Below are 25,758 nucleotides of genomic sequence, written 5' to 3' on the forward strand. Positions count from 1 at the left end.
ATAACATTTAAATTATACCACAAAACTTGATTTAAGCATTATATATATTATATTATAATTATAATATATACTCATAAACACCTAACAACAGACTAAAATCCCAAAACTAGGATGTTTATTTATTAGTGCATTTAAATGAATTTAAATATCTTGTTTTGTCCATTTTCAACTATCTAAACTTATCCATGTAATTATAGCATAAAACAAGAACCCTAAAAGTCAAGGAACAAGAAGGTTTTTTGCTTAAAAATGACATACACATCCAAGTTATCCATCCATGTTAAACTACAGCTATAGTGGGCTATAGCTATAACCCACTATAGCTGTAGTTTTCCCACAAGAGGCCAAACCTTCCAGCCTAAAGAGCGCTATGAAAGAAAAATAACTGTGGGGTACGTTGCACAATAATGGCTCAAATGAACATTAGAAGCCAAGCTACCAAACTGCTCATATTCCTTAAACATAAAATGTGGGAAATTAGTGCATTAAGCATGCTGAGCCGGTGCCAAAAATATGCACAGAATTGATGAGGTGTCACTTTCACTAAGAGTCACACAATTGCACCGACAAGAGCCTCTCTGATCCCTCCCTTCCTGCCTGTCTGCCACCAGTGAGGCCCAAACACTGTGATTTGCATGGTCTGCACAATAAAGAAATGTCCTTGATTTAAGGAAAGGTTGCCTTGCTCTTTTCAGCCCTGGAAAACACTATTGGCATGCATACCATAACACCAAGAGAACCATCTTTTTTTGCTAATTTCTTTTTCCCCCCCACAATTTTCTATCATCCTGCCAAGAATCCACGGAGGAATATGCAGGCCAGTAACACAACATGGTCCTTTTTCTCTCAAATATGTCTGTTATGATTTAATTTGGTAATAAATGACAAGACATGCTAACAATTGTGGCCAACAGCGTTCATGAGCAAATGCTTAGACTTACACTTTGAGATCAATTTCAAAGCCATGTTAATTAATTTAGAATGCTTACAGCACAATGCAGGTCAAACAGGGCAAACAAGTTACAACACCAGCCAATTAGAAACACACACACATTGTACGTTTTTTATAACTACAGCTGGGCTATTGAGAAAGATATGATAGAGAACTTAATGAAGACTGGAAGAGAGGTGTAAGAAAAGTCACGAGTATGGAAGTGATGAGTACAAGGATAGATGCTTTGGTCTTACTGTATTAATCAGCGCCGTAAGATATCTTAATACCCTCATAAGTGTTTTCTGAAAAGACTGACTACACAAAGTCACTGTGAAATAATATTTAATTGTATGTTACTGACAGATTGTCTTTTTGAATATCCTTTTTCTAAGAAACGGGCCTGTCTGGTACCTTATCATCTGGTTGTTTTTCAGTCAATTAACTTTCATCATTGCAGATGACTGTATTTATGTGGTCACAATTTGTTAATCAAGAGCATGGATGGTTGATTTTTGCATATTGGTTTTAAGATTTGTCATGGAGTGTATTTAAATCTAATTGCTACCAGTTATTCTCTGTAAAGAAGAAAGTTTTTCATGTATCAATAGTGAAAATGAAAGCGATAAATTCATCAACGTATCCCCTGAGAAAGAAAGCAGGCTGACAAATGAAGCAACACGAGTCCCTGCTAGGGACTTGTGTAGATGTTGGTCTGCGCTCTAAAATACTGCCATAGAGCAAATCAATTACGCTGTGGATAATGGATCATAAAGATTGCTGAAAATTACATTTATTATTGTTTTCAACATTTTAGCATGCTTTATTTTTTTAATTTGGGATGTGTCTACATGGGTCTGGATCTGGAAAAAAAGTCTTGTGGTAAACACTGATTACTTTCCAGAGAGACTTCAAATTCCTGTATAAATGATATTTTTTTTAATGTCTAGCACCATAAATAAATGATGACCAAAAACTGTCTGATCTCTTGGTAAAGGATAAGGAAAACAAAGGCCATCTCTAACATCTTAAAAAGCAAAACATTTATATGGGAAAAAAGTACAATGTGGTATGTCATCCTTACCTAATGTGATGCAAACATGAAACACTTTCATTCTGCCAGTGCAAAACACTATTTACGTGTTCGCTGCTTGCTGAACTCGCTGGGTGAAGTTTTGTGAATAAAACTTACAAGTGACATTAACAAACAGGGTTTTCATGCACGACGAGCGCTGCCAAATCTCTAGTAAACACAAATTACAGGCTCGGAGACATGTTTCAGTTTAAAAGTGAGGTTAAATAAAAAGAAAATCCACTGCACAACGTGCTGCAACAGAAACCAGTGAATTATCTTTGTTGGCAATAGTACATCTAAAAAAATATCACAGGAAACTGTGTGTCAATATAAGATGAAGATGGACTTTAAATTTCAAATATAGTTATTAATGCAAATACAAATTCTTGCAAAGTAATGATACATGCTGAAACAGGTGTAATGTGAAGTGGGAGCACAAGAGCTAGAAATAAACCCTAATAGGTACATTTAAAAATCACACTTTCACTGTCTTCATATGTCATATTTAAGCATGTAACGTATACCAGCATTGTTCAGTGTATTTTGGTGTAAAAGTGAACATCACAGGTAGCAGTTGTTATTTCAGAGAGATTTCATATGATTTATATGTCTGAAAAGGGCCCGAGAGAACAGTGTCTTATGTACGGCTATCTTTGAAGAGAGATGGATTTAGTGGAAAGAGGTATGATTAGCAATGCTGTCCGTACCTCATTAGTGTTCCACCGGTGTCTCTCCTTTGGCAGCGACGTGCATTTTGGTAGACATTCAAGCAGCTTCTTGGGCAGGTATATTTTCAAATGTCCATGTTCATCTACAAAAAGAGCATGATAAAAAAGAATATTTAGCACAAGCTCGCCTACCTTATTGACTTGCTCATATCCCTCTTTATCAGTCTGCAAGTCTCTCAGCAGCAAAACGCTGACAGTAAAACAACTATCCCCAACTGAATTAGGAAATTAATCTAAGGATAGAGTATTGCATACATTTTATTTTGTGGTCGACTAAATTATTTTACTGTGAAATGCATTCTATCGGGGGAGCTCACCAGAAATTTTTCAGTGTCAACTTGTAAAGGCTGTATCTATTCATTATTTAAACACAATAAACACCCTTGAGTGATTTCATAGTGTATGGGGATTTGGGAATCTGTGTGCTGCACAAATAATGTGATATATTACTCAGGGAAATAATTACAATTACCAGGCCCAATGCTTACATCATAATGTATGTTGTTCAATTTACTTTTCACAATCAGTTCACAAGAATTAGGAAACAGTAGACCCTTTTGCATGGATGCATTCAAATGTTCATTTCATTCCATCGCTGTTTTCTTGCTTAAATATGCAGATAACTTAAGCGTGGACAAATTATATTTGCTTAGGGAGCGAAAAAAACAAAACAGATTAAATTAACAATATCATAAAGAAATCTAATATAAACAGCTATATGTTAGAATTTGTAAATTACATAAAAATAAGAATATTCTAAGCACGGATATTACAAGTGATAACAAGTTTAAACAAAAACAGGAGAAATTGTCAGTGTATCCATTTGTATCAGTAACAATAATATACAATTAGATGGAACAAAATCGGAACAGTCTATGTGGGAAAAGGGAACAGTTCATTTGTGTGGATGGGGATTTGTATAAGGCTGAGAGAATAGTCTACAATCAAGAAAGGGCAAAATAAGAAGTGTCTAGTATCTGTAGCTGCCAGTAAAGTTTGCATTATTCCTGTCCTCTATTCATATAGACTTTAAGCTTCTTCTCTCTTTTTTTCTAATGGATTTAAAGTCTGTTACACTGTAAATCTTGGATGTTGAGCTGTTTAATCCAGGTAATGTCCCAGCATGTGCAAATAAATCTGTTATTCAGTGCTTATGAGTTCAAATTAAATGTAAATACATTCACTAAATGTAATGCAAAATACAGCATTTATCCGTAATGCAATATAGTCTGAAAATATAGAAGAACAAGAAGCAAACATCACAGACTGAGCTGCATTCTTTCACATTTATATAACTGTAGGTTAGGCGTAATGGGCAAGTAAAGGGGGAGACTGGAAAAAAAAGCCTGAATATGAGTGCTGACTATGGATCCCTGGGGTAGCTGATATCAGACAAATAGAGAAAAAGTTCAACCAAAGCAAAACACCACTATAAAGCCAATACAAATAATCCAGTAGTGCACTTCATTATGAGACTATACCAAAAGTGTCTGCAGCCTGCTTGCTGTATATCTCTGCAAGAGTGCAGTGCAACTGCCCAGAAACATCCAAAGAGAAAATTCAACTCAGCTGATCCATAGAGATGGATCCCAAGAATACCATAATCCATAATGTGGAACGTCATCACTCCCAAAGGAATGCAAGCATATCTGTGGTATCCGCTATATCCGTCTGTACCTATTATTTTACATGTAGCCTCATGTAGACCCTGTTTTATGTGAGCTTCACAGGTATTTGTAATGATTTTTTTCACCCAATTAAGAATCGCACACAGCATCTGCTCCTAGGTACCACCAGAGTAGTTTCACTGTCAAAACTAGATAACATGCTGCAAGTGAATGATCAGAGGCAGAGACAAAAGATGAAAAGAAGCTGTTTTATGTGGATACTCGTTCTCGGAGCAACAACTTCAAATGTGAGCAAGAAACAGATTTAAAAAAAACACATTAAATCCACACTCTGATACCTCACAGGTCAGTAGAAAGTCTTAACCATCGCCCTTCCTAAAAGATTTGCTGTTTAAAGCTCACATCCGTACATACGAAGAGTCCGTCTCTCCTCAGATTATTCGGGAGTTAATGCTCCCCTCTGGCACACCCTCGTATGACACCATCAACACCAGGCTCAAGTATGTCGAGGATTTCCTCACCGAGAGAGTTGTGATAGAAATCTACTGTAAGAGGATATGTCTGCTCAACCTGCCAGCAGGCTGAAATATTTTGGATGAGAACAGCATTGAGGACCTTGACAGATGTAATAAAATCTCCCACTTGGTTTTAATCATTTCATAACCTTAAAATCACACCGGTCATTGCACAACGTGTTTTCGAGCAAAGCACCTTTGGTTCTACAACTTTGCCAGAGACCACTGAATTATGCAAAAAGCATCTCGGCTCAGTATGCCGCGCACATGAAAAGGGTGACACAACTGCAACATAACTGCTTTCTACTTTGAAAATGCCAGTCTTGTATTTGTCAGCTAACAACCCCCCAAGCGTCAAAGCAACCTATGTAAACCCTGCAAGACTAACAAGGTGTTAACTGGATCTCTCCTAATCCCTTAACCTTACAAGGATGCCTCTGAAATCAGGTTACCACCAAACTGGAGAATGATTAGATTACTAATGTGCTACATGTAAACATTCTGAATGTTAAAAGCATTTCGCCATTTTTATTTTGGTGTTAACAAATCTTTCAATCCTCTGTATTTAATTTTAAATCAATATATCATACATGCAGTGCATTTAGAACAGTTTCCCCGGGACAATGCATTTGAATGAGACACACTCTGTGGGCTTTAACTGCTGACTTTCACTATTTTTCAGTCAGCGTAATGTTTCTGACTGGCCGATTCAGTCAGCTGACCTCAATCCAAGTGAGCATGTGTTACACTTGCTGAAGACCAGACTGAAGGCAAAATGTCCCCAAAACAAGCAAGAAATTAGTATGGCTGCAATACAGACCTGGCAGAGCATCTCCAGGGAACTTGCCAAGTATCTGTTTATGTCTACAGATCGTGGATTTCAGTTATTCATTGACAGCAAAGGATTTGCAACTAAACCTTTAACAGTAGTACTAACTGATCTATGAGAAAAGATATAGGTTAAGCTTTATTAACTTTAATACTAAATCTTCATAATGTCCAAATTAAGCCAGACAGAAAACACAAAGAAATTCTGCTGCTTTTATTTAATATTTGACATTAACATCATTCATTCAGTGGACCGGCGATAATGTTTTTTTTCCTTCCATTTTAATATAAACTGGAGAGAAACTAGGCATTTACTATGGAGGCTATTATTAACACCAGGTACAAAAACGCCAGAGACCTTACAGTACCAAAACATCAGATTATATATAGGGCTATTGTCTCTGGGTTTTGAATGACTGCATTTCTTTGACGAACAGGTTAACTACTGTCATGTTTCAAACAGCGTTCTGTGCTTTTTGCTGTTAAATAAACCATGTTTTTTTAGATGTGGCACTTCCTCAGATGCTCAGTTTTGGCCTTCTCTAATCTGGGAGTCCTTGTCTAACTTGAATGGGGTCTTTTAAAAAACATTTCTTACAAGGCTCTTAAACACACAAAAGTGAACTCTTCATTACTGAGGTTTCCTTTTACAGCACTCTAATAACTCTAAACTCTTTTTGTTCTGTCACCTGCTATTTATCAGAACTTACAATATTTCAGCTACAGTATGTCTTTCTTCCACCGGGCATTTTCACTGATGCAAAGGAGAAACCGTGAGCGTTCCTACAAAGTATTGTTTACTAATTAAAAATCTGTCCATTGCGGAATGTGGAATGGATATCTTGTATATATCCTGTAGTTTGTGTGTGATACAAAAACAGCCCTGAGGGGGCCTAGCAGGTTTAGAGAATATAGACAAGCTCTTCTTAATCAAATTGCCTGATTTGATCAGTGGATAAACAGGAACTTACCCACTAAAATTTGGCTTTGAGAATGTAAATGTAGCTCTTTTTTCTTAACCAGAAGTTGATCAAAGTCTATAAACAACTCTACTTCTTTGCTTTTCCCATGGAACCCCTGTAAGGTTTAATATTTATTTTGGAGTTTAAACAGCAGCCTTAATGACTGCCTGTACATTAGCCAAGAGAAGGATCTACAGAAAACTACTATTTGGTTGTAAAACACTAAAGTGCAAGACAGGCTGATACCAGAGCTTGTTACACGAGAGGATGTGCTGAGCTGAGCTGGCACACTGGAGCCAATTACATTCTAGGTCTTGATGAGTGAGCTCACATACAAAAGGCTAAACGGGGAGAGGAATGCTTTTCAATATAGAGACTAGAGGTCTGCAGCTTTCATGTTGCCACCACAGGCCATGTATGAGCTGAACAGTGGCAGTCTGTGCATGCTGCTGTATAATTTACATCACCCTTTGACGAATGGGTATAAAGATATATATATATCTCTGTGATGATGTTTGGATTATCGCTGATCCTGGCTGCTAAGCAAACACTTGGGCCAAATTTAAGGGTATCTGTCATGCTAGCTTGCTCCAGCCCCACCCTAGAGATGAGAGCGAGGGTCATGAGACTGGAAAGGCTGACAAAAACAAATCTTTAATCAATATCTGAGCCCTGAACGCAAAACCCTCTCTCTTCCGTCTCTGTCTCAGAGCGCACTGGGAGTGACAGTTTTTCTTTTTAATCTGTGCCCACATTGTGGAGAAATAGCAAGCTAATGTTTTGGCTATAGATCATTCAACAAATCGCTGCTGGTGGTGCATACCCAAAGTAACTTTGAATGCAAACATTTTCCACAACAGTTCAGTGGCTAATATGGCTTATGGATGTGAAGAGGAGTCTAACTGTTCTTTTGTAGTTATACCTAGAACACATGGGAGGTGAATCAGAGAAGAACAAACAGTCATGTGGATAAATATTTGGCCCTCGTCTCTGTGCAGTAAGAAGTGCTCTGAAACTGAATTAGGTCTATGGCAGTGTCTGTTATCATTATGTTGTTTGACAGCCATCCACTGGGCTGGACCAAAAATTGAAAAAAGACTTTAGCTTAGAAATTAGTGTGGTTAGGCAAATGAGATAAGTTCAGACACATTTCATCAACTGAGGTGACAAAATGTCAAGCGAACAGAGGCAAAAATGTGCTTTTTTATCCACTACAAAGCGCTGTATTCAAAAAACAAATTAGTAGTGCTGTACTGAAAACAAAAAACAACATATGCAAAGAGGTTTTGCCTTGATGCAGACTTCCACATGAAAATTGCAATGATGGTCACATCTTGATCACTTAAACATCCTTGAAGAAATACGTGCATTTATTATGACTTTTTATTAAGTAAAGGGACATTTCTCAAGACTTCCTGAACACCATTTAATGTGTGGTGCTTTCATTTGTTGCATCTTTTGAAACTAGCAGTGATGTTTTTTTCCTAAAGCAGCTAATTTTCCAACTGCTTCTAAAGGAATATAAAAAATTAACTGCATTATGTTTCAGTTTGTAGGTAAGATATCCATGGGCTATGAAAACATAAAAGCACAGGCCTGCTAAAATAGACAGGAAGGAAGAAAAGTATAAGATATATATGCTTTCTATCTGTAGCATGCAGACAAATACTAGAGCACACATGCAGTTAATGCATGCACAGACAGTAAGAAAATTCATGAAATGCGTAGAGAAATGTATAATGTGTTGTATGTCTCATGCAGTAGATATAATGACCAGACATACAGAAGGTGACAGAGTGGACCTACAGCTCACACCATCGGTAGAAACGGGGAACATGTTAGCTTGATGAAAATCCAGACAAAGTGTGTTCAAATGTGAAGCAGAGATGAACTTATGCAGCCAGGGGGAAATGGTCAACTGATAACACGCTGGAAACTAAAACCAATTAATCTAGTTGTGAGATGTGAAAAAAATGAAGAGGAAAGAGAAAAAGTGGGCTTAACCTGCATGAGTCTATGGCCAATGCATTTACTGTAACGGGATATTGGTTTCAGTAGCCTAAAGATGTGTACACATTTCTGTGATCCATCTAATCCCCCAAATCCTTGCACAAACTATTTTTGGTCAAACGCTGTGATTTCCACATTCATTTAACAATTCTGACAGCTAAAATGGCTTGTTTCTAAAAAAAATTAATCGACTGCTGATCTTTAATTAACTTGATACAGCTTTAAATATATCACACAACAACAAAAACGATTTTCTCAAGTTTCTCTTTTATTTCCACACAGAAAATCTAAATTCACTAATTAAACTGATTTGAAATCTCTAATCTTAACGGGCTTGAAATGTTTCCAAATATTACAAAACCACTATTTAATTCATGCAGACCTTTAATCTATATCACTGATTAGGCTGTACCTAAAAGAAAAAGTGGTTGCTCTTGTCCAGTAGTGAACCAAACACTTGATTAGACGGGAGTCTATAGCCAAGCACTTGTGGGAGATCCTGAGCTGAGCTTTAAAACAACACAGGACAATTTAAGTAGTGTCAAATTTCCCTGGCAATAACGACAATAATGCCTATCGTCCAGGGGCTGGTCTCCCCACAGCCTGATGGCTCTTGATGGGAACACAGAGAGGAGTATGTAGACGCAGACTTAAAATAGCTATGTTTTAGTGTAGGACGGGGAAACCAATTATCTTTATCATTTGGCCCATAGCCTGTTCGATAACACTCTTACATCTAGTGAAATTACAAACTGCCCACGAGCAAAAAAAGTGAACTGGTGAACTTCGCTATAGCACAGCTATGGTACTATAAACCTAAAGCAAAGAGACCATTATACGGCGTCTAGTGAAAGAATCAAGGATGGTTGTTTGACCGGGAATGCACACAACAGCTGTTGTAAAAAATGCTAAAGGTTTTTTTTCCCCGCTGGGAAAGGGAGAAAGCATCTGCATGCCAGCGAGAGATCTGAATAGGACTGAATCTCACTGGGAACATTTTCTTATGCCGTTGTGCTACAAGATGCAACATGTGCAGTATTGCAGCTTTCACTATTTACATTTACACTGTTTACATTACCTCAATGGCCATATGCTGGACACACTCTGTGTAGTTAATAGTATACTATAATGTAGCATAATAAGCAAAGACTGTCAAAAAGTCAAACAGCTCAAAAAAAAGCCTGCGCCTATTACTGAAAGTTCAACAAACATGTACACATGGTTAACTGCCTGCAACAAACTGAAAATGACTCTTTATGTGTTCTCAGCCCTCACCACGCTCACCCATCCATAAAAATCCCATCTCAAGGAGAGCAGAGGTGAGGTCTCTCTCTCACTCTCACTCCCTCTCTCTTGCTCTTGTTCTCTTTCTGTTTTTTCCCTCTAGCTTACACATGCACACAAACAAAACCCTTCTTTCTGTATCATAACTACTCCCACAATTACTCAGACGATTACTCAGATCAATGGTTTACCTGCTTGTTTGAGCTCTTGTATTCTGCTACAGAGTGTCCTGGTAGGCAGAAAACCCTCCAGGCTGAACACATTAAACGGGGTGTCTGACATGGGAACAGGATACTGTAATACCATGCAATAACATGAGGGAAAACAGCAACACTGGCAAAACGTATTGTCAGTCACAGTTGTCACACATGAAAGGGTAACGCAAAAGTCTATCAAAAATGTTCCCGTTACAGTCTGCATCACTGTTTCATAGATCTGCACTGGCACTCCCTTGGCATTAAATCTTTCAAAACATTCTCTGTTAAAAATACCAAAAAGATCTGGTGCAGCAAAGCTCTTCCAGTGACACATATCGAGTGAAGAGTCTAACAAGGGGTTGGGGGTGATTTCAGACTTACTATTTAGAAATGACAATACATGAGCACACTTAATTACCCAGTCTCTAGCCTAGATCAACAGAGTCTCCCAGCAGTGAAGAGACTGGTGTATTCATTAACAATGAAGGCACTCCTTTTTGCAGAGGAACAATCTGCTTTAGAGGGGACCGTTTTTTTCAATGGAAAAAGACAGAGGCTAAAATTCAGGCAATGTTCTCTAAAGAGGAATGAAGGGAAAATCACCACAAATAAAGTCAACACTTTGGCCTATATTTCTGATTGACTTGTTTTGGTCATGACAGAAAATAGCGCTTGTGCACAGACTTGTAAGCGCACTGAACCAATCCCTACAGAAGCTGGCTTTTACAAGTCATAAAAACCTCCTCTATGATGTCTGATCTAGAGTTCTGATCGAGTGCAAATGAAATGAGAGGGAGACAGAGACGAATATTAACCCATAAAGGAAAAATATATAGGATGCTATTTCTTTTATATTTGGTCATACACTATTTATTTTTCCAGCATTTTTACAACATACCGTTAACCTGACTTGATACCCCTCCATCAAATACAGGTTTAAGAAAAGCAAAGAAAAAGCAAGTCCTGGGTCATAATTGATGGATCAAAGCGTAAGCTTTCTCTCTGAGGGTCTGCTCAGGTCCTGATCCCCTGGCCTCAACCTGAAATCACTCTTAGTTAACGACAACACTTCAACTATTGACAGCGTGATCCTGTAAAGCAGACACTTCAATCAACAGAACAGCCGGAGGTGGTGTTGTGTTGGAGAAGAATAAAAGAGGGAGGGGGCATGGGGACGGATGAAATCAAGAAGTAAATAAATGAATTGATGGATGAATAATAGATTGGCCAGCTAGTGGCCTCTTGCAGCAGCAATGCAGTATTAATAACTGACTCTTACTGTTCGTCTCTGTGTCATCACTGATATTCTTAGGTGGACCATGGCCAGCATAACACACTGCTGATCTGTACATTCGATCCGGATTACGAACTTTCTTCAGTCCTTCAGGAGGCAAAGAGAAAAGTAGAGAAAATCGAGGAAAAGAAGCATTCTCCCAGCCTGTGATACCTAAGCAAACTCCCCCATGCAAGCAACATCAACAGAAACTACACACAGTTTTTTGAAATGCATTTAAAACACACAAGCTGTTGGGAAAAATGTGATGGGAATAATAATAACACCAACAATAATCAGGGTAATAATACATATTGAATTTGTCTATTGGTTGTTTAAAACAGTGAAGCTTTCCATCAACTCAATCTTTTTCTCTCTACAAGGAAAATGCCCCTTGATATAGGTTAGTATAGCTCTGGCCTGTTTTGATATGGGTCAGTAACACTTCTTATTGTGTCATTGGTGAGCTGGAAGAATCAATACAATCAACCAGTGGAGACCCTGCAAAGCTGTCGGTAAAGGTCTATTACATGCAGACGTCTCAGCAACCACAGACTGGACGTGGGTCCCACCCATCCATACTTCACTGATTCAATTAAAAGCCTGGGAAAAAATGTAGCTATATCCTGATTCCACACAAAACTGGCAGAGCAAGTCGTCTGGCATCACGAGGAGGTTAAATTCATCCTTCTTTACAAAACAGCAGAGAAATATTTATGCCATTGCTGCACAAGCACTTTTGTAAGTTAATGGCTGACTGCGTGTTTACTTGATGTTTTCCTGCTGCTTCACCCTGAACTTTGAGTGAAATGATAAGATCGTGAAACTTTTCAAACTGTGCCTGCGTTAAAAAAATGAGAAAAAGCCCTTCCTACACGGGCAGAAACCGCAGGCCTTATTTACTACATTTCAAAAAGCAACCTTTATTGACTGTTTGGATTAGTCTTGGGTTTATGCAGGTTAACACACCTGTATGAACTTTAAGTGTGAGTAAACACTCCCTTCATCATTGGATTTGCAATTACCTGATTTTATATTAATCAAAGTGTGCTACATGATTCTGGTAGGCTGGGAAAAATACCATAAGATTTCAATTCAGAGGTTAATATCATGATTGCATTTTCACATGGTGTTTTCTTTTCTTTACAAACCTCCTTGTTTTATTTCTCACATTTGGCTGTAGTACTGAAATATCTATATGGAATTTCTGCTCTAGCGGATTCATAAGACCACTGGCTGTAGTTTTATCCAGACCAGTGTCAGTGTGAGACATATCAAGCATGTCCTTTCAGTGCCCTCCAGGCTTTGTACTTAAAGTAACGGACACACAGAGCTTTTTATGAGTGTGAAGGGGGAAAAAAAATAACCCCAAGGGGATAGACGATCAGTTAGGCTGGAGAGAAATACCCCAGGATGTAAACATTACACCACGACGTGAGGCTGGGTCATGGCCCCTGGGTTTAACACAAGATGTAACCCTCAGTTGTTATGGGCCATCATAAGACCTGCCAAACAGCTAAGAGCGATCGGCGCTGCCCGCATACCACAAGGACAAAAGGTTAAGGAAACACTGTTGAGCTCTCTTAGTGGCAGCCAGACATTCAGGAACACGTCATGTAAAAACTGTAAAAGCTGTGTTCGTTTAAACGTTTTACATTCCTGCTGAAAAGCCAAAAAGACTTGGTTCAAGTGGAATGATTCACGACAGCTTTATGTAAAAGCTTTAACGGCCAGGTATGCATGAGAGTATATAGCGTTTACATGAAGGTATGAAGCACTCTCTGTCTCTTTATGCCCCCCTTCCTCCTCCTTTTTCCACTGACCGGCCTCATAGGAACTCTGAAAATAACTTGACCGGCTCAGCAATGGGACTTTCAAGTCAAGGTTTGCAGTGAGAGCTCCTCGTGTTGGGGGAGACATCGCGATTATCAGCTACAGTCTATTTGCTAAGTTCAGCTATGTAGATGAATTCATTAGGACTATACACCATAGTGAAGTCATTACTATCACAAAACCAGATGTCTTCATTTTTTTTTGTCATAGCCGCAGACTGATCCCTCATGTAAGTGCGCTTCTGTAGCTCAATACCACCCCCTGGTGGGACTCGCTTTAGTGGTTGGCACACTGACATCCAAACAACTAAAATCCCAGCGTTTTATCATCTCTCCTCACATGGACCGAGACAATTTGAAACATTACAATAATTCTACATCAAAAAGAATTTGTGTTTGAGGTTACTGACACCAAAGACTGACAGATGCCTGTTTAATTTTAAACCCTGCAAAAAAAACATAAAGAACAGCTCAGAAACAGCTGGACCATTTTTTTTTAAATTAAAAAATGTTGTCTTTCTCAATTCAAGCAGCCAGTTTAAAAAAGAAAAGAAAAAGAAAAACCTAGAGAGACTCTTTTCTGCACCCTAAAGCTCTATATAAATCAGCAAATATATATAAAAAACAAGAACATATGATTTGAATTATCTACCACTGTATTCTGTTCAATAAAAAAGTTAGATAATTATCAATAAATCAATTAAAGTAACAATAGCAAAAACGTATGAATACACACAAACTATAACATGTAAATAATCAGGCGTTTAATTCTAAGATCATTGTTGAAAATATATATTTTAACATATACACATTTCATCTGTATCAAAAACACTGAGATTGTAAATAAGTAACTGGCTCCAGCCAGCTTCAAATACCATTATCAGTGAATAGGCGCCAGGAAAACCGGTCCGTTTAAAAATCATGGATCACATCTTTATTTTCATGCAGGCGTTGTTTAATTACTCACCCAAAAAATCCATGGGCCTGTCTGAATGAGATCAAATCTCTTATGCATATGGGTTGCAATAAAATATTCCACTAAGAAGGAAAATAATTAAGTCTAGTGCATTTCATTTCAAGTTAGCAAGCCGTGTGAAGTCAGCTGAGGAGGGGAGGGAAGTCTTCGTTTTGTCCTATCTGTAAAGTAGTGTAATGGGCAGGCAGGCTGCTGGAAATCCTACTCTCCATCCTCCCTGCTTCCTCCGGTGTGATGGCATTTCAAGTGCGATAGGGCATTGCGAGCGGAGTAGGCATCACAACGCTTTGATGCCCGTGTTTCGGACCAAATATAGGCCAAGTAGTATTAATTGGCATTTGGAAAACGGAGGCTAATATTCGCTCGTTTAAAAACAATACATCACTTCTGGCTCATAAACACTATCCGCTGAAAGCCGAAGAAATTTCTCGCGCTTCAAGAGGTGGGGGACTAAACGACCCTCTCCAAGAGGAGAAAGAAAGAAAGAGAGATAAAAAACAAGACTTACAGGCTACATTTTAAATCAGACATGTCTTAATAATTAGCCTATTGTAATGCCGTCAAAACAAGCTGCAAAAAGCGGCTTGAAAACAGAGCCGTATTGACATATAAACTAACACAACCAAGCCGCTTTTAAAGCTGGGTAATAAGGGAAGAAGTTGGTCGATGCCAATGACATGTTGTCATTAACTTAGCCTTGTTGTTAACAACTTGAATTGCTCGTCATTTGACAAGGAACCCGAGCACAATAAACGGTAAACACGGCACTTTTGCCACGCTATTCGTCCCAGTGGCGTGCTTTTAAATGTGGGCTACGATGGGAATAGTAGCTTGGCTAGAATGCAAGCTAATATTAGCTGGCTAGGTGATGTCTCCACGTTTTAGCAGCCTATTCGGAGGAAAATAGCGGAGCCGCTTTCTACCGAAAATTTCTCCGCTCGGCTTCACGCGTGTGTCATTTCCGCACGGAGTTGCAGCTCTTCCAAAACCCACACCGCGGTCATACTAGTAAATTAATCCCATTATATTTCTCTTACCTTCCGGCTTGTTTTCGGCAGCCATTTCCCCTTCACGCGCAACATCCTCCTCCTCCTCACGACCGTGGGTACCACGCGCGTGCACGGCGAGGACAGCACGAGGAGGGACCGGAGGAGCAAGCGGCGAGTCGGTCCGACCGAGGCGAACTTATCATTGGCTGTGAGGCGGTGACTGACAGAGAGGCTCCGGGATGAAAAACAACACATCTCACCTCACCTTGGCACCACCAGCCGTATTTTGTTAGGGTTTTTTTTTAAATATAAATATTTTTATTTAATATATTTTTACAGCTCAGAGGCAATGCTGGTCTTTAAAAGACAGTATTATAAAAAGGGAAAGAAAACTTTAATGTCTGGCAGGTTGCTTTCATAATTTTCCTTCTTTATTTATTTATTTTTTTAGAAACTGATTAGACTGTGAATATTAAATGCTTCCCTTTTGAGCCACCCCACCCAAGTTGTTTTACACTGTCATTTCCGAGTGACGCAAAACCAATTATTAGAAGAAATTAAGTGTCTAATGTTCTTCATTAATTGTTTTTTAATCAAAGTCTGCTTATCTAATCTGATACTGGAGACACGAGCTGGTTCGTACAACTAATAACTGGAGGTTCAGCCTCAGAAAAGAAAAAAGAGAGAGAATTTTCCATAATCATCCATCATGGAGCACTTTGTTTTAAGTTTCATTTTCCCGTATTTAAGACACCGAGTTTGAGTTGAAGACAAATATGCAGCCCTGTAAAGAAACAAATGATAAAGCATTTGAGACATATTGGACAGTTCTCTGCGCAGACTGTCAATCATGTGTCCGTTTACATTGGGGAGCCTGCAGACTACTTTTTCCCCTGTAGGCCTGTCTAAATGATTTCACCACAATACTGAAAACCGCATTGATTTCCAGGAGATGTGGATACCACCTCTTGTTTCACCATGAGGGAGGCTGCCGGCGGTGGAGTCCATGTAAACAGCTGTTTCTGGTCCAGAGTTAACTTTTAACTCTACCCGCTACATGCCACGGAGGATTTTCTTGTAACTGCTATCATTATGGCGCAATCACACATACTTGACAATATACGTTAAATGGCTAGAGGCAATCTAATTACAGATCACTGTGCTTAATCGCTTCAACTGCGGCACTCCACTCAAGGACAGCCTTTAACAGGCTGCTGGCCGTCAGCGTTGAAATGCAGTGTATAGTTTGAGGTGGTGCTGAAAGAACAGCTCCTCTGCTGCCTGCTGCTGCGCCTTGTGCAGTCAACGGCTTGTTGTTATTGCGAGGAGAGTAATTAATGAAAGACCTAATGTGATTTTCTTCACCCCCTGCCTTAATTGCTTCTATGGCTGAATGTGATGCAGGCAATATTCCTTTAGAATTAAGGCATACACGTTCCCTCTAAAATGAGCAATATTCATTTTCTCTCACATAAAAAAGAACATTCGGTGTATATACATAATATTTCTCCCCTGCACGTTATTTAGCCATTATATAGTATCATTTGCAAAACTGAAATAAAATAAATCAGGTTGAATGAACACTAAAGTAACTTTAAAGTAAATTCGCGGATGGCTGCAGTGCAAAAACAACAACAACAAAACAAAAGCAAAAAAAAAGCCGGGTTACTTCATAATTCTTTCCTACGCATTATTCCTCATAAGCACATCAACTGCAATTAATGAATTCAAACTTAAATATGCACAGGACCGCGTCGCAATGTGTCAGCATTTAGGAAACGGCCGCGGAGTTGTCGCTCATCCCAACACCAGGGGGCGACAGAGCGCGAAGAGGAGACTTGGAGCGACATAAGTGGCACAAAGAAGAGATGACCGGGTGTGAACATGGCGTCTCCCTTAGACGATGATGAGCTCGCCAGTGATGATTATTATTCCCTGCTAAATGTCAGAAGAGAGGTACAATATGCAGCTGGGATCTGAATGATTGCGTGTGCGGATTCAGCATCGGTCGTCCTATAAACTTTATACTGCTGTTATTAAAGCGTTGCTCCCAAACATAGATGAAACATTAGCTAGGCAGCTAACTAGTGACCCTCGACATTGGTTAACTCTTCGGTTGTTTCAGTGAGCACAGAAGGGTCGTGGGTGACAGCTTTGGCAGCGTAATATGTTGCTTGTGCAGGACAGAGAATCGGTGTGTTTATGTGGCAATCTAAGAGCTGATGTTTCCGGACTGGCAATTGTTTTATTTTCAATTTCACATGTATGTCATGTACTTTGGAGAGTGCTAAGTAGCTAATGTAACTTCGGAGCTGCAGCATGCAACACGCAGTGCTGATTATAGTATAGATGGACTTTTTAAGTCTGCAGGAATCGGACGTTTTTGGTCGTGATTATTTACTTGTAGCAGCAAAAAGCATCGTGTTTATCTGAAAATTCGTTATGCAAAAGAAAACCATTTGCTGGCAGGCTAAAGTGTATAAGTATACTGAACTATAAATGTTATTATAATTTCCACATTCTTAAGCAAGGAAGGTAAAAACTGATTCCGAATCGGTTATAAAAATATCACTCCGAGTGATTTTAAAACATAAAATATGCTGGGGTAATGGTAGGCTAGATTACATTTTTAAAAACAATTTTTAATCCGCGTTATGTTATGTTGTAACTATGCTGTGCTCTCTTTTTTTCCCCTTCAGGCTACGCAGGAGGAGCTGAAGGCGGCATACAGACGATTATGCATGCTCTATCACCCAGACAAACACCGGGATCCTGAACTAAAGAGACAAGCAGAGCACCTTTTTAACCTTGTACACGAAGCTTATGAAGGTAAGAAGAGTATTGATCCCATTTCCTTTTGATTCCTTTCTCAACCCTGTGTTGAACTGCTGATGCTCTTGAGTATGTTTTGACGTAGAGAAAGCATACTGATGGTTTATATTTTGAATCTCTTTCTAGTGCTCAGTGACCCTCAGGCACGTGCCATCTATGATATCTATGGCAAGCGAGGACTTGATGTTGAAGGATGGGAGGTGAGTCTCTCAGTGACTTGTGACTTGTTTAGACGTCTTCAGTGCCTATGACATATCCTATGTTGAGTGGCTGAGGTCGCTGCCAGCATTTATTGTTCTGTGTGATCCATTGATTGATTGAGTGCCTTGTGGTCATATTTTACATCCAGTGCCAGCAACGATAGACTTTTTTCTCCCTTGGGTCCACAATGTCTGGTGTCTTCAAACATATTTATCCCTCAAGTTTTGTACAATCAGTTAAAATAGTTTCTGCAGTCTCATTCCAGGAAATTGCTGACATTTGAGATTCCTAATAATCTGATACTGTGATTATTATTCCTTATATTGAGGCAATGATTGTTATCCTCTCACTTATAAATAAATAAATTGCAGTGAAAAAGTAGCTAGAAATGAATAGAAAGAATCAATGATAATCACTAGTTATGGGCTGTGTTGACGTGGCATGTAATTACGGGGAGGGAGGTGCATGTCAGGTTATGATGGTCTTTACATCGTAGGGTTTCAGAGGGGTTTGCGGTTACAATGTACCTACACGGTTGATTTCCCACTGAAGCATACATCACATCCATAATTAGAAAGAATGGTCGTTGTGTTGAACTATTGTTTGCTATTAAGTAATATACACTGACACACCTATAACTTCCTTTTCACGTGCGAAAAACTTCAATACCAGCTCTGTAGCGTTCTGAATTTCGACAATACCGATTACAAGAGTCAACTTATTCATTCTTAAAATACTGTATATTGAATTCATGATAAATATGACATGCATTGCTAGTCAAAACCAAGCGTAGAGTAAATTTTGTAATTAAATTTTCAGAACTCTGTGGTGTTGTGGTTTGTCTGTGTCTTTCATAGAAAAGATGCATGGTCCAAAACACAAACTCAGTCTTCAGGGGTTCACAAGCTAGTGTAATTCCAGTGCCAGTCTTATCTGTTCCAAATCAAATATGTGGATCCGTCTGCAGTGGTAACCCCATGGGAAATAAGGGAGCAGTCAAAAGTACCTTGTAACTTCTGACCATATTCATTGCAAGTTGGCAAAACAATATTCAGAAATTCAAAAAGAAAAAGCCTCCTGTCTTTGTTAGTGTTCAAATATCTCTTAGCTGGATATCGACATCTTGAGAAAGCTGATGGAAACATCAAGAGGCACGCATTAAAAAATAACATCCTTAAAAAATGTAGCGTTGGTGCCTTTGTGTGAAACTGTTCTACCTTTGCCTTCATCTAATAATGCTGGACTGTACAAAGTATGATGCAGAAAGAACAAATATTTACAGAGGAAGAATATATGGGAGAGTGATTTATATATTTATTTTTATTTATTTATGTTTCCAAGTGTAAACCTGTATCTGCAACCAGTCAGTTCTGCTCGGTTTACATTCAAATAACATATCTTCTGCCTGCAGGTGGTGGAAAGGAAAAGAACCCCTGCAGAGATTCGAGAAGAGTATGAGCGTCTTCAGAAAGAGCGAGAGGAGAGAAGACTTCAGCAAAGGACCAACCCAAAGGTATGTTTGAGGGAAGATAAGAAACCTCGCATTGAAGTGAATAAAACCCAGGAATGGTGTGCATTTTTTATGAATTTTCAATAAACACTGTATCGATTCGTGATAATTTCACAGGGAACGATTAGTGTGGGTATTGACGCCACAGACCTTTTTGACCGGTATGAAGAGGACTATGAAGATATGGTTGGAGGTGGAGTCCCACATGTGGAAATCAACAAAATGCACATATCACAATCTATAGAGGTAACTGGTTGCCCCAGGATTCTTGCTCTTCTATATATTGGATTAAGAGATGCCAATGAGTCTGTGATGGCTTTTGGGAAAGATGTTTGACTTGATGCTAATAACAGGACTCACAGTTTTATGTATTCTACTGCAGGCTCCTCTCACTACAAAAGAGACAGCCATTCTGTCTGGGTCCTTGTCAACCCACAATGGAAACGGAGGCGGCTCTATTAACCTGGCTTTGAGAAGAGTCACATCAGCTAAGGGGTGGGGAGAGGTATGCTGTGTTTTCAGTGGGCATTGCACACTCCCTAGTACTGTAAATTGCTGGGATTTGTCACAAAACAGGCGTGTGTGGGTTTTTAATAACACGCTATGACATTTTAAGATGTGAGACGTTTTTGCTGTCTGTGTTTAAACAGGTAGAGTTGGGAGCCGGAGACACTCACGGACCTTTCCTCGGAATGAAGATATTCCGCAACTTGACGCCTCGATTGTATGCTTAGAAGTGCTAGAGAAAAACAAGTCAATCCTCGATATTTTTGCAACAACGTGAACAATTTCACCGATTTCTTTATTTTGCGTGTTTTCTCAGCTTTGTGACTGCTCAGTGCGGGCTCCAGTTTTCATCTCGAGGCGTGCGTCCTGGGTTCACCACGGTGCTGGCCCGTCACCTAGACAAGAACACTATGGGGTACCTGCAGTGGCGCTGGGGGATCCAGTCTTCTATGAACACCAGCATAGTGAGGGACACTAAGAGCAGCCATTTCACCTTCGCAATGCAGGTCAGGAGCCAGGAGTGATATTTAACTGAAAATCACAGCCGGTTATCACAGTATCACCAAGATTAACGCTCACATTTTATCTCTGCAGCTTGGCATTCCTCACACTTTTATGATGATGAGCTACCAGTACAAGTTTCAGGATGAAGACCAGACGAAGATTAAGGGCTCAGTAAAGTATGTTGTTAACGAGCAATATGTGTTCATAATGGAACCCCTGTTGTAGGTCATATTAACGTTGCTTTTCTGGTGTAAAACTCTAGAGTGATTAATGTTTCTATTAAATGAAGTTTGGGTGGGATAATTGTTGTGCAGGGAACTGGCCTGTTAAAGTAAATGATGGGTAGAGTGGTTGTAACTTTGCGCTTTTGGTGCAGATCAGGGTTTTTTGGGACTGTGGTAGAATACGGTGCCGAGAGGAAGATCAGTCGACACAGTGTCCTGGGGGCCACAGTCAGCGTGGGAGTGCCCCAAGGTGTCTCCCTCAAGATTAAGTAAGTGTAACTCGTTGTTCCAATTTCCCATTCATTGGAGTTTCCCAAGTTTCCCTCAATTTCTTGTTGCCATTTCTCCTTTTTTTCACAAATTGGGAGTGTGTATCTGCACATGTTAACACAGGATTCAATACAATATGATGTTAGGTGTTCCTGGGGTATGATTTAAAAGCAAGTGTATGTACAGCTTACATTTTATTTTTAGACACAGACAGACTTAAGGAGAGCATATCACATAAATTAATCATCTGAGAAACAGCGCACAGCTCACTCTCCCACTTGACCTGGAGTTCTGCAGTGTTTTCACTTTGCTGTGTTTTCAACCTCAGGCATATGACTATAGATAGAAATATTAAAACCAACTCTGTATCCACAGACTTAACAGAGCCAGCCAGACGTATTTCTTCCCTATTCACCTGACTGACCAACTCCTGCCTAGTGCTGTATTTTACGCCACAGTGGGACCACTGGTATTCTACCTCGCCATGCAGCAGCTTATTATTCGGCCATATGTGCGGGCCCAGAAGGAACAGTAAGAAACTTTCTTTACCTTAGTTGTTTCACGCAAGCGGTGTTATTGGAAGTAGCGCCACATGTATTATTATGGGCAGATTTTATGAGCTCATTTTATTTCTCCATTTATCTTTGAACTCAACAGAGATTTGGAGAAGCAAAGGGAGAGCTCGGCCTCTGATATAGCCAAAAAGAAACAGGAGGCAGAAGCTGCTGTGAGTATTTTACAAGCTGCGGTGCCAATCCTGCGTTGTTGTCAACGTTAGATAAGGGATGCAGGTGTTGTGTCTATCAAGCAGTATTATTCTTGCCAGTAGAGAGAGATGGGATTAGATAAAATGCAGAGCATTAGTCAAATTCATTAGTTTAATCCACACAATGTAAAACCTCATTATTTGTGTCTCTTTTCATATCTAAAGGTCTTGCTCATGCAGGAGTCAGTGCGCAGGATTATTGAAGCTGAGGAGGCTCGGATGGGTAAGATTAGTAATATTTGAAGAAAGCGGTATCCTGAAAATAATGTTATTTTTAGCCGATTGTTAAGAAAAAATATAATTATTTTGGATTCAGAGCTGTTTTTTACATTTTGAGCGAAATCTATTGATGTCGGCTTGAGTTTTGCTCAGTACAAAGTGTAAATTCTCACATATTGCAGCATTTGGCTACATCAAAAGAAAAAAATCCTTTATTAGCAAAAGAAAAAAAATCTCTGTTTTCACTTGTTGATAATTCCTACCACACACTTAAAAAAACATAGAAAACACTGTAATCATCTTCTTCAGAGGTTCACTAAAACCGACTTTCCTTTGAGTATCAGGTAACTTGCATTGTTCACACCAATTTCTTTTTAAATTAAGCTAAAACAGTTAATAAAGAACTATAGTTTTTAGTGGATTTTTGTGACCCTGCTACTTTCTTTTTCGCTGGTGATAATTAGTCTTCTTTGTTAGTTTGTCTTTGATAAGCAGAGGAACAAAAAGCTTTGAGCAGACAGCACAATTTTCACCTTTGGGAGTTTGACGAGCGATAATTGCCTTATGACACCTGTCACAGTTGAGATTGTTTGATTTTTAGTATCATCGGCGGTCCTTTAGACTTCAGGCCTATAAAGTAACAGTTAATAACAGTGTGTGTGTGCGTGTAGTGACAGGCTGCTCTTTTCTATTTAATTGACCGCACTCATAAATGGTTACAGTGTTGTTTATGCAGCCTGTGATTAAAATGAATTATGGTGTTTTTATGTCTTTTTATTGCGCACTTGCAAAATTACTTTTACAAATGACTAAAACAAAGTTCACTGGTCTCTTCACAGACTCTTTAGCTGCAACTGCTGGCACATAACGTTCAAACTGTGAAAATAGAGATTTGTGTTTAATAGTCAACCTTGGTTTTCTGAACTCTTAATACTAAACGGGTGTTTTATTGATGTTTTATTGCAGAAGAAAGGTTTTAATGTTGATGCTGCTTACTTAAACAGGTCTCATTATCCTCAACGCTTGGTACGGCAAGTTCGTCACAGACAACAGCAGAAAACACGAGAGGGCAAAGGTCATTGATGTGACCGTGCCACTGCAGTGTCTGGTGAAAGACTCAAAACTCATCCTCACTGAGGCTACCAAGGTAATAAGTCAAGACTTTCAAACTCAAAATGTAACACTTGAAAAGTCAGTTTTACAAGTATAGTGTTTATTCCAATAATTTTTTAAGAATTGTTTTCCTGCAGAAAAATAGAGTAGCCTCACAAGTTGACATCCACGGCTCGCTACGTTAGTCTCTTGGCAGTGCTGCATGACTTTGTGTTCCCTTTCCAGTCAGGACTCCCTGGCTTCTACGACCCCTGTGTGGGGGAGGAGAAGAGCCTGAAGGTGCTCTATCAATTCCGCGGGGTCATGCATCAAGTCCTGTCAGGAGACACGGAGTCACTCAGGATACCAAAGCAATGTAAGTCCTTTGGACAGTATGCTTATGCACTCACTGGCCACTTTTTTAGGTACACCTCTTCAGTCATTTTTAAATGCAAATTATCTTAACAGTCAGTCACATATCAGGAATTCATCTCATTCGGACATGTAGACACGGTCACGATGACCTGCTGAGGAGAATGGGAGGGAGAAAGGTGGCATATTTATTTGTGCCAAATTGACTGAACTGAGTGTTTCCGAAACTGCTGATCCATTGGGATTTTCCCACACAGCCATCTCTGGTGTTTAAAAAAAGATAAGTGAGAGTGAGTTCTCTAGGTGAAAATGGCATGTTGACGTGAATAGTCAGGCTGATTCAAGCTGATAGGAAGGCAGTGGCAACTTAAATTGAGCACTGCTTACAAGCAAGGTATGGAGAAGAGCATCTCTGAATGCACAGCTCTTTGAAACTTGAAGCAGCAGCAAAAGACCACACTGGGTGTCACTCCTATCCACTAAGAACAGGGAACTGAGGCTGCAATTCAGACCAGCCCAAAATTGGACAAAGGAAGACTGGAAAACCTTTGCCTGGTCTAAAGAGTTTTAGGATGTTTTCAAACCTATAGTTTGTTTACTCTGGTCCAAATCTGTTGCTGAGTTTATAAACTTGTAGGTATTTCCTGTAATATGTAAATGTAATGCCATCAGTATGCACCAAAATCTTTGAGCAGCGTTTCCAGACTTTATTGAATCTATGCAACAAAGAATCGAGGCAGCTCAGAAGGCAAAATAGGGTCCAGCCCAGTACTGGCAAGATGTACCAAACGAAGTGGCCGGAAGTGAGTACAGTACCAGCATTTCCACAATTTCTATAGAGTTAACATACTTGCAGATTCATACTTTTGTTTTCTGTCTTACTCGTCCTAGTTTTAGATGTTTTAGACTGCAGGGTAAATTTACATCAAATCTAAAAGTCTTTTTGATATGTTAAACATGAGATTTTTATTTGTTTGTTTATTTGTTTTTTATTTATTTGAAAATGTCTGTTAAGATATACCGTGCTAGGCTATCTGCCATCTCGGCGTGCCCGATCTGACTTTGTGGATGTTATTTCTACTTTACAGCTCACAGGATTGATGCAGACACATAGGAGCACTCTCCCGCTGACCAAAAAGACTCACCTCTTGACTGTTTAACAGAAGATGGATAAAACTCTGTTTTAGATACGACATGGATTCAAGTCTCTGTTACGCAGAAATTGTGAATTTACTTTTTTGTGTTTATATTCATTTAAATATGCAGAGAGGAATAAAATCATCACAGACTGGATTAATCTGTGTCTATGGACTGGGTCGCGGCCTGCTTAGAATTCTGATGTGACACCAAAATCAATGGCTACCATCTTAATTCCCCGGTGTCCTCGGCTCTTTGGTATCCATTTATTTTTGGTATTGGGTGTAATTTATAACAGAGTTCTCTGTACTGTATTGTACAAAAACTGCAGTGCCTGTGTGACTGAAGACATGAATGCACCTATGTTTAAATGCCATATGATTAAAATCTATCTCTCATGTTGTTGAACTATTATTGCCCCTTTATTTAAAAACACAAAAAGAACCAAAACACCTTTTTTGTCATGCTTTTGGTATGAACTGTCTTTACTTTGTTGTAGCCAAGAAAATAGTCAACTTGCTTTCTTTTTAGCGTTCTTTTGTTTTTATCAGAAATAGAAGAATCGCGTTCTTTTGGCCCTGACTCACAAGTGCGGGTATTTCAGCATGTTTGATTTGCCAGATATTCATAGTGGATGCCCCTCCTGCCACAACCCCGAAGGCATTTGTATGTCGCTCCATGAACAAACGCAGTTCTTTCACTTTCTGGATGAATGTAAAAGATACTGGAACCCTGAGTCACAGCATTATCGCTGCCTGCTCGGGATGACTAACGAGCTCTGGGATGAAATTTACTGGAAACCACGTCAGTTGACTAATTGAAATCTAGGCGTCTGTTTCACTTCAGTTTCCCTTTACTTAAGACTCTTTCGGCAGAGGACCGAGCATTTTAATGGA

General features: G+C 39.3%; 2 protein-coding genes across 3 annotated transcripts in view; one reads left to right on the forward strand and one right to left on the reverse strand.

Moving 5' to 3' along the window:
• Positions 1–15,301, reverse strand: part of camta1a (calmodulin binding transcription activator 1a) — a 278,666-nt gene extending 263,365 nt beyond the window's left edge. For both annotated transcript variants that reach the window (XM_085344132.1, XM_085344133.1), the window contains exons 1-3: positions 15,277–15,301; positions 11,438–11,539; positions 2,714–2,817 (exon numbers count right to left, since the gene is read on the reverse strand). In XM_085344132.1, coding sequence (XP_085200258.1) covers positions 2,714–2,817; positions 11,438–11,539; positions 15,277–15,301 — 231 coding nt within the window. The remainder of the gene's footprint in view (positions 1–2,713; positions 2,818–11,437; positions 11,540–15,276) is intronic.
• A 1,805-nt stretch (positions 15,302–17,106) lies between these two features.
• Positions 17,107–25,232, forward strand: dnajc11a (DnaJ (Hsp40) homolog, subfamily C, member 11a). The gene is made up of 16 exons (XM_085344268.1): positions 17,107–17,184; positions 17,928–18,057; positions 18,187–18,260; positions 19,673–19,774; positions 19,889–20,017; positions 20,154–20,276; positions 20,422–20,495; positions 20,595–20,784; positions 20,873–20,958; positions 21,159–21,275; positions 21,652–21,807; positions 21,934–22,003; positions 22,208–22,265; positions 23,266–23,408; positions 23,600–23,729; positions 24,814–25,232. The coding sequence occupies exons 1-16, from the start codon at positions 17,113–17,115 to the stop codon at positions 24,837–24,839; spliced, it is 1,680 nt and encodes a 559-aa protein (XP_085200394.1). The 5' UTR covers positions 17,107–17,112; the 3' UTR covers positions 24,840–25,232.
• Positions 25,233–25,758: the final 526 nt, after the last annotated feature.

This window comes from Diplotaxodon limnothrissa, linkage group LG20, assembly GCF_057381915.1.
Source record: "Diplotaxodon limnothrissa isolate DT_005_m linkage group LG20, D_limnothrissa_male_GT1.1, whole genome shotgun sequence".
NCBI classification, from domain to species: domain Eukaryota; kingdom Metazoa; phylum Chordata; class Actinopteri; order Cichliformes; family Cichlidae; genus Diplotaxodon; species Diplotaxodon limnothrissa.